The 9,662-nt window shown below is 38.8% G+C and overlaps 1 protein-coding gene across 1 annotated transcript; it reads left to right on the top strand.

The window, feature by feature from the left end:
- The first annotated feature begins 381 nt into the window (after nucleotides 1-381).
- Nucleotides 382-8,486, top strand: klhdc4 (kelch domain containing 4). Its single transcript, XM_053506049.1, has 12 exons — nucleotides 382-562; nucleotides 1,753-1,844; nucleotides 1,923-2,001; nucleotides 2,099-2,197; nucleotides 2,325-2,461; nucleotides 2,670-2,762; nucleotides 3,352-3,514; nucleotides 3,797-3,875; nucleotides 4,619-4,827; nucleotides 4,915-5,329; nucleotides 5,676-5,804; nucleotides 8,071-8,486. The coding sequence occupies exons 1-12, from the start codon at nucleotides 464-466 to the stop codon at nucleotides 8,241-8,243; spliced, it is 1,767 nt and encodes a 588-aa protein (XP_053362024.1). The 5' UTR covers nucleotides 382-463; the 3' UTR covers nucleotides 8,244-8,486.
- The last annotated feature ends 1,176 nt before the right edge of the window (nucleotides 8,487-9,662 follow it).

The raw sequence follows: 9,662 nt of genomic DNA, 5'->3' as shown, positions 1-9,662 counted from the left end.
AATAACCCGAGGGATCATATACAAAACACATACAGTGAAAGAGAGTTTTAAATGTAACTGTTTAGTTTCCTGATAATAAAATTAAATGTGAGGTTTAGATTCGCGTCTACAGTATTTAGAACAGTGTCACCTCCACTCCACTAGGGGGCACTGAAGCTACGTTATGTGTTTAAAAAAATCACCGCTATAACATATTGTTATGTTTCTATTTTATAATTTTTTTAACGTTTAATGTTGGATAGTAAACAATATAAAAGTATCCGGTATAAATTTATCGGGTTTAAATCATATGGTTATATTAGTAATTTGATATTTTGACTGACATATTGAAATTCGCAATAATGTCAAAGAAGAAAAAAACACCACCGAAGAAGGCGCTGTTTCCGGAAGTACTTCATTTAAAAGTCCATGTGGAAGGTTTTCAGCGTTTGGATGCGAATAGTTATCTGTTAAAGTTTTTAAAATGGGTAAAAAGGGTAAGAAAGATAAGAAGGTAAAGGGGGCAGAAAAGACAGCAGCGAAAATGGAGAAAAAGGTTTCAAAGCGTTCGAAAAAAGAAGAGGTGGGTGTGTTGGTGCTAAATGCTAAAGCTAAATGCTGAGCTGCATGTGTTAGCCGGGTAGCTAACTGTCAGGTTTACTGCTTGGAGAAATCTCACAAAAATTATTTTAAACCAATAAATTATTCAGGTGATTTATTCCTTATTAACTTGTCACGTCCATTTAAACACACTTTTTAGCTTTTATTGTGACTTTTTAAAAAGTTCAATACATGACCTGCCCTTTAAAGTCTGCAGAAATACTAATTACATAATAATTAATAATATAACTAATATGTAAATAAACATACAAACAAAAACAGCCATTCTTGTGTCCAATAGATTTTCAAAATTTAAAGGGGCACATTTTGCCCCGCCCCTGCTTTCCCTAGTAAGCCCTATTTGCATACTGGAATATGATTGGCTGGTATGGTTTATGATGCAATAACACTCATCTATAGGTTTGTCAGTCATCTTGTAAGATTATCTAAATATGCACTGACTGATTCTGCGCCCTCCTGCAGCCCGAGTCCGTGTGAGTCGCCCACATGCTCATGAGTAACGTGACTTAACGAGTTCGATTCCCTTTGCAGCAGTCTGTAGTTTAGGGACTATAGAAAGCAGATTGTCATGCACTCGCTCAGCAAGTCTCACTAAATGATTAGAAGTTTTCGTTGTCTTGAGGAATCACATGATATCTGTTGCCTCCTTGGTTGTCGATTTGAGATCCGTAAACAACCAACAGCACACGTTCGTCAGCATTTCAGTGTTTATTACATACGATTAGTCATTTCCAAAACCTTAAAAGCTTTAAGAGCTCATGGTGATCAAATCAACAATCTGCCTTCGACTTTGACTGGAGTAATAAACATACGGTCAACATTTTTATTAAAGAAAAATTATAAGATTCTTTTCTGTCAATTAATGAAAGAAATAGGAAGCAGTAGACAGGCGACCTCAGCGCATCTTAAGGTTTTAAAATCCCCAGTTTATTTAAAAAAAAAAGTAAAAACAGAAAGCGTTTGTCAGGTGCAGATGTTAAGATGTTATTTTTTTAATTAGAGTGTATTGCATTATTATTATTATTATTATTATTATTATTATCAGTAGTAGTGTGTATTTCTAGAATGTTGCTGTTGATCGACTGAGATTGAAGAAATAACTCTCCACATGGATAATAAAACCAGAGTTTCCTGTGTGTTTTTGGATCTCAGGAGGATCTCGAGGCTCTCATCGCAGAGTTTCAGTTACTGGATGCCAAGAAAACGCAGGTTGTGGAGAGCACGTGTCCCCCTCCGTCTCCCAGGTACGCATTATAAACCCTTCTTCCTCTGTGTGTATGATCATGTGACTGTGCATGATCATGTGACGCGTCTCTCTCCAGGCTGAACGCCTCTCTGAGCGCGCATCCCGAGAAGGACGAGCTGATTCTGTTCGGTGGAGAATTCTTCAATGGGAAAAAGGTGAGATGCAGGAAGAACAAGGTCCGCTTCCTGAATGTGCTTTTCGTTGTATTTCATTTTTTTTAAGGATTAATCTTTTTTTTTCATTATTTTTAAGACCTACCTGTACAACGACCTCTTCTTCTACAACATTAGGAAGAACTCGTGGGTAAAATCCGACATCCCGAACCCTCCTCCACGCCGCTGCGCTCATCAGGTAACGTCACTCACTGTGTGGGCGGGTGAGTGTCAGTATGTTGGGGAGGAGTCTCCAGTGTCAATGATTTGGAGCAGTTAGTCTTTCTTTTTAGGAGAGTGGAATTTGTGTGGCTTTGTGTGTGTAGGCGGTGGTGGTGCCCCAGGCAGGGGGGCAGGTGTGGGTGTTTGGAGGCGAGTTTGCGTCCCCTAATGGAGAACAGTTCTATCACTACAAAGACCTGTGGGTTCTTCACCTCAACACACACACCTGGGAACAGATCAAGTAAGAACAAAATAAAGGCCACATGTGCACATCTTTACCTCTTAAACAATCCTGTATGCTTAGTATAGGAGACAGCGCCCCCTCCTGGTCATGTATTATTTCACCAGGTTTAAAGACAGCACGGCTGTGAAGCAAAATTTGTCGCAGCGCTGCCGCCATAAATACTGATCTGTCTGTCTGTCTGTATTCCTGTTGTTGTGATGTTTAGGGCCCCTGGCGCCCCCTCTGGCAGAAGTGGGCATCGCATGGTGCTATGTAAAAGACAGCTGCTTGTTTTTGGAGGATTCCACGAAAGTGCGAGGTACAACACACATTTAGATTGTATTTATTTATTTATTTATTTTTTATAAAAACATGCAGCATTCATTTCCTCTGCAGCATCGATGTTTTACATGTTAGTTATAAAAAGAAAACATATATTTTGAGTTGTTAGTCTGTAATTTTATTCTTATATCAATTTAATTATACAGTTATAATATTATGATTCTATAATTTAAGTCGTTGTGTTCTGTTATACATCTGACTTTAATGCAGCGTTTAAGGGCGTCGCACTGAGGCGTTTCATCCTCATCATCAAAGCAATTGTGTGGGATTAATATTTAATTAACACTGAACCCGTTCATGTCGCACTTGGTGATTAAGTGTCTTTATTTCTGAATAAGAAACAAAATCCAAACCAGGAATCAGAGTCAGTAAACAGTTTGTTGTTGGCAGGTGCACGGTGCGCTCTCGAGTTGGGATTGGTGGCTGAAATCTTATAATGTCTGATTTTTTTATGTGATTTTTACAAAATAAAAAACATAAATTTAAAATAAACCCTGCATGTTGTAGCTGTTCGTGGGCTCGTCCCATCAGTCCTGCGCTCTGTGTAAGTGTTACCATGTGTTCAGGGATTATATCTACCATAATGATGTTCACTCATTTAACCTGGACACCTTCACCTGGTCCCGACTGACACCATCTGGCTCCACCCCTTCACCACGCTCCGCCTGCCAGATGACTGCCACGCCCGATGCCACCGGGGTCATCATCTACGGAGGCTACTCCAAATCTGTACGTCTGTTTTATAATTTGGTTTTATTATGTAAGAAAATGTTTTCTCATAAAACAGAGAGAACGGTTTGGGACTATATGAAGCTTTTAAAGACATAAACGTGTGAACAGTTTCAGCCTAGCTTTACACCCTCAAACTCTCAGCCGGGGTAATTTACCAGTATTGATGTTTTTGTATTATTTTTGCTTATTGGAGTCGGCGTCTGTCTACAGGTTGGTGAGGAAAAGAATCAAACGGGGAGTGAAATAATACTAAAGATAAACATTTCACTTTCTTATCAGAGAGCCAAGAAGGATGTGGATAAAGGAATCATTCATTCAGACATGTTTCTGCTGAAGAAAGAAGGCAAAGAAGAGCAAGGTAACATTCACTTATAATCCAGATTAAATAAGAGCGAGGTAACATTCACTTATAATCCAGAGAGCGAGGTAACTCCTGTTAAACTCAGCTATAGAGAAGCAAAACAACTCCTATCCATAATCCAGATGTTTTTGAGGATCTTAAAAATATAAAAGTTTAAGATATTTAACCCAAAGCAGTGTTTATAAAACATTTATAAAGCAAATCAAAATAACAGTAAGTTGCATGAAATGTTATTACACTGTAACAGTAACTTATAGTCTGGTGTTAATTATAACAGTTATAACAATAAAAGTGTTTATAGCATTTATATATGAATACAAGAGTCAGAATTATGCTAATGATTATCTGTGAATGTTATAAATAATATAATGTTAAATTGTTACAGATGTTACAGTTTCGATGTTACAGTTATAATTAAAACATAATTATTAAAGGTAAACTCTTGATAGACTGGTTAATATTATGATTAATACAGATGCAGCATTTCCTGAACAGGAGTTATTGATATATAATGAATACAGACTGTGATTATAAACATTTTCATAAAACATTTTAAATTCAAAACAATTCTAATAACATTTACCAACAGTAATTAATTAATACTGGTAAAACAAGTTAAATTAGAAACATTAGTTATAGCTGACATTTAATTTATATGATTATGATTATGAATAGTGATGTAGTGTTTGTAGAAGTGCAGGTATAAATAATGGCACCGCTGTATTGGTGCTTGTGTGTAGAGAAATGGTCGTGGAGTCGCGTGAACCCGTCGGGTGTGAAGCCTCCTCCTCGCTCGGGTTTCTCTCTGGCCGCGGGGCCGGGAGGACGAGCCATCATCTTCGGAGGAGTGTGTGACGAGGAGGACGAGGAGACTCTGGAGGGCGAGTTCTTTAACGACCTTTATCTGTACGACATCAACAAGAACCGCTGGTTCCCGGGACAGCTCAAGGTACAAAACATCACACTGCTCACACGTTTTATTAATAAAAAAAAAAGTTTTAATAACTGACATCACTTCCCTATTTGTGTGAACAAGGGAACCAAGTCAGGGAAGAAAAAGCGCCGGCAGGGGAAGAAAGCAGGAGAAGATGGAGGACAGGAGAACGAAACGCAGCGGGGGAGCGGTGAAGCGGCGGAACAGCCGACGGAAATCGTGAAGGAGATCGTGACTGAGGATGGGACGGTGATGACCATAAAGCAGGCGATACATACGGCTCAGGAGAGCGAGGAAGAAGAGGACGAGGAGGAAGAGCAGGAGGAAGGAGGTGCGGCCGCTCCGTCCGTAGAGCCGTGCCCGAGGTCGAGCGCCATGGCGGCGGTAAAACACGGGAAGCTGTATTTATACGGAGGCATGTTCGAGGTGGGAGATCGGCAGTTCACCCTGAACGACCTGTACTGCCTCTACCTGCACAAGATGGAGCAGTGGGAGGTGCTGGTGGAGATGGATCCCAGTACGTCCTCCAGAGTTCTCGTAGAGGTTTTCATAGGGGCGGGGCATTGGGGGGGGATATGGATCAGGAGAAAAGGAACATGAAATATATCATAATGTAATATTGCATGATCATATCGCTTAGCTCTACATTTAAATAAATCTTTACTGATTTGATGGAATATTTTATCTTTTGTTACTCTCACATTAGTGACAATCAGTCTTTTAATTTATATTTATTAATGTAAAGAAAATAAATTTTAGCATTTGGTATTTTACAGTTTCATGCAGTGCATGTGAAACTTGTTTATTGTGTTGAATGTCTACTTACAAACACGTGTTCAGATGATTTCTTGCTGTCATTACAGAAACTCAGGAGTGGTTAGAAGAATCGGAGTCAGAAGACGACGGTGAGGAAGAGGAGGGTAAAGCAGGAGAGGAAGAGGACGAGGATAAACAGTCCTCTGAGGAGGAAGAGGAGAGTGATGATGAAAGTGGTAAGACTTCAAAAACCTGGGGGGTGAAATAATTTTTATTTTGTACTCTGTTCTTTGATTTAAAGGCAAAAATATAAAATGGCAGGATGTCCTGTTCTTTGTAAAATTTCTTGCCTTTCTTCTTTTTAAGTTAATTTTAGGTTTGTTAGTCAACATTAACATGAAGTTTCAGCATCCATAACACCAGAAAAAAAATTAATAAAATATGTTGTGCTCATATTAATTAAACAGAAACAAGAAATAAACACTACAGGTCATGAGTAACATTTACACTATGGCATTCGGCAGACGCCTTTATTCAGAGAAACTTACATTTTTATCTCATTACACATCTGAGCAGTTAAGGGGTTAAGTGCCGCGCTCAAGGGCCCAACAGTGGTGACTTGGTGGTCGTAGGGTTTGGAACTTGGGACCTTTCGAACCGTAGTTCCATGCCTCGACTATGTAGGACGACCCTGACCCGAATGAATGAAGGGTGCCAATATTTATACCTGGAGTTCAAACAGATAAACAAATTGCAATTTTAACTTATACAGTACATATAAATTTATTAACTATATGATCCAGAGATTCTCTGTCCAGCAGGGGGCGTTAATGATCGTAATAGAAATCAGTGAAATGCTTTATGTGTTAAAGGCGGCACCAAAGATTCCTAATATAATATAATGTGCCTGAAATGATAACACAAAAAATTCTGATCTTTCATGTCTTTATTGAGGACAACCATAAAAACTTCAGTGCTGGAGGAAAAAGTTGAATCCTTGAGTTAATGACCTAAAAAAAGGCTCATTGGAGTCAGGTGTTAGGATACTTCTAGTCATGATAAGAAAATTAGTTTGGAGGTGTGGACTGAAAAAAAAAACACTCTTTTTGAGTTTGTTCCAGACAAGAATTCTACGCTAATGTGAGCCATGCCTCACCAGAAATAGCTTTCAGATGATCTACCATTGAGAACTGTCGATTTACATAAAGCTGGAAAGGGTTACAGAGTGATTATAAAGACTTTAGAAATTCACCAGTCTACAGTTGGGCAAATGGAGACACTGTGGGACTGTGGCTACGCTACCAATAAGTGGACGCCCAGTCAAAATGACCTGAAGAGCAAAATGAAGACTCATCACTGAGCTACAGTAAAGACACAATCCTGAGTGACAGCTAAAGATTTGAAGGCATCATTGGAGCTGATTAACATCTGTGTTCATGAGTCTACAGGATGTAAAACATTAAACAAGTAAAGTGTCCATGGTAGAACACCAGAAAGGAAGCTGCTGCTTGCTAAAAAGAGCATCGCTGCACGTCTGAAGTTTGTGAAAGATCACACTGACACTCCACAGCGGTATCAGATAAATGTTTTATGCACGGATGAAACTCAGATTGAACTGTCTGGAAAGAACAAGCAGCACTACATCTGATGTAAAAAGGTCACGGCATATCATCATGAAAACATCAATAACCTGAAGCACCAGAGCAAGTCCAAAGCGGCTTCAGAAAAACAAAATCCACCTTTTGGAGCGGCCGAGTCAGAGCCCAGACCTCAACCCAATGGAGATGCTGTGGAACGACCTGGAGAGAGTCACACACATGAGATGTCCAAAGAATGTGACGGAGTTAAAGCAGTTCTGTCAGGAAGAAAGTGATAAAATTTCTCCCAAACGATGTGCAGGTCTGATTCACAGCTACAGGAAGCGTCTGGTTGAGGTCATCACTGCCAGTGGGGCGGGGTCAACCACTTAATTCCAAGGGTTCACTTGACCATGAAATTTCAACAAAAGGTTCCAATACTCTTTTTGCCACTGTATGTTTTATTCTAGCACCATCTAGGGGCGCTAAACCAATTAGGGTTTAAATTATTAATTAATGACGTGTTACACATTTTAATCATTTATAGTTAAATTAAATGACAGTCATTTTTTAACAAAAACATTACTATCAAGCTTACTTGCTTAATCCAAAAAAGTTTGTGATGAAAACCCTTTCTTTTCTTTTTCTTTTCTTTTCTTTATTGTGCTGTTAGTAATAGAAAGCTTTATTTAGAACAGTGGACGAGAAGTGCATTGCAGTTTAGCAATTTAAAATGTAAAGTCCTACATTATTACACTTTTATGGTTTTGGTTTAACTTGCCTTGTACATGTTACAATCAACATCTGGTAAATGTAAGTAAATTATAGTGATGTTATAAATATCTACTGGTGCTTAAAATACAGTTTAACACCCAAAGGGAGTTGTGATCCCTAACACTCGTATGTCCACGCTCGTGTGTTGCAGAGGATGAACATCCACCGGTGAAGCCCGGCGAGAATGTGACCGAGTATCAGAGCCGGACCGAGGCGTACTGGCAGCGACTGGCCCGCACCAACATGGGCCCTGACGCCAAAGACAAGAAGGTCAACAAAGTGGGGCTCGCTATGGCCAAGGTGTTCTTCGAAGATCAGGCATAGCTGAGGATGTTTATAATGTGTGTAGATGTGAGAGAGGGAGAGAAGGCCAAAACCTGTGTGTGTGTGTTTGGTTCTATTAATGTCTGTGTGCATGCTGAAGTATTATCTTTATGATATAATGAAAGAGTGTGTGTGTGTGTGTGTGTGTGTGTACAGTTCTACATGCCTGATTTTTCAAAAGCAGCATTTTCTATTTTCTTTGACATCGGTGAGGAGTTCTGCTCAATAAAATCTTTTATTTCATGTGTTTCATGATTTTGTGTTGAAAGGTAAAACTTTGTGTAAAATCTTTGGTTTCTTAAATGCACCAGGGTTTAACAAAAATCTAATAAATAAACAAATATTACGAGCTAGTATAATTTGCCATTGTTGATACCAGATACCATTTTTTGGACTGCATGGTGAGTTTAATAAACAAAACTGAGAGACAATGGAATTCAGCAGTTAAATAAGGTCAAACTAATGAAAGACAGCTAGTATGATTTAAACAGTTTAGATACATGAAGGTGTATCATTATAAATACATTCTAACTGTTACATAATAACACTGAGAATAAAATTCAAAGAGATGTTTGATAGTGAAACGTTTGCCTAAATATGGACCAACTACCAATTGGTCAATGTGCTAGCTGCTGATATTACCAGAGAAGATTTCAGATACATTCCGACATTTTCGAATCCTACATGGTGGGTTTAAAATCCATAGGTTTTGTCCACTTAGCTGACTTTAGCTTGCTAGCCAAATCAGCTGCAGTGGCTTTAGGACAAGCTACTCTGTTGTGTGCTCCCAGACTCAAACTTCTTAATCTACATCATCTTTCTCAGTTAATATCTATTACAGTGTAACCTCGGATTACGAGTAAAGCGGTTTGTTTCGCAAGACGAACAAAGATTTTTAATACATTTTGACTTAGAAAATGAACAAGTCTTGGTTTATGAGTACCGAGTATCATGTATCACGTATGCACCTTTTGTTTTGACACTGAGTGTCAAATGATCACATCTGAGCCTCTGTTTTTTTTTCTCTCTTGCGCTGTGGAATTGTGGGTAATCGTCTCCCCTGCTGGGTCTTAGTGCGCGTCTATCACTGGTATAATCAACATCTGTGCACGCGTGTACTGTTTACTGTATATCAGAATCAGAAAGAGTTTTATTGCCAAGTACGCTTACACGTAAAAGGAATTTGTTTTAGTGACAGAGCTTCCAGAACAGAAAACAAATGACAAGACAAAAACAGCACGACAAAAAAAAAAAAACATTTGACATCAAATGGAGTAGGGTGTGAGATACTTTTTAAATAAGTTATATAAATATCTGAAATGATCTGATATGACCACGTGTGTGTGTAAAACATTTTATTTTGTGTCTGTATGCGTGTGTACAGCATGCATGTAAAGCAAAAAAAGTCTTATTAGAGAG

This window comes from Clarias gariepinus, chromosome 10 (assembly GCF_024256425.1).
Source record: "Clarias gariepinus isolate MV-2021 ecotype Netherlands chromosome 10, CGAR_prim_01v2, whole genome shotgun sequence".
NCBI classification, from domain to species: domain Eukaryota; kingdom Metazoa; phylum Chordata; class Actinopteri; order Siluriformes; family Clariidae; genus Clarias; species Clarias gariepinus.
This window is presented reverse-complemented; position numbering and strand designations above follow the sequence as displayed.

What these genes read in the sequence shown, in the direction of transcription:
- klhdc4 (XM_053506049.1), top strand. Translation starts at nt 464, where the DNA reads ATGGGTAAAAAGGGTAAGAAAGATAAGAAGGTAAAGGGGGCAGAAAAG. An exon ending in GGATTCCACGAAAGTGCGAG is followed by an intron (nt 2,763 to 3,351) that starts GTACAACACACA and finishes CCATGTGTTCAG; the next exon opens with GGATTATATCTACCATAATG. An exon ending in GGAGAGTGATGATGAAAGTG is followed by an intron (nt 5,805 to 8,070) that starts GTAAGACTTCAA and finishes CGTGTGTTGCAG; the next exon opens with AGGATGAACATCCACCGGTG.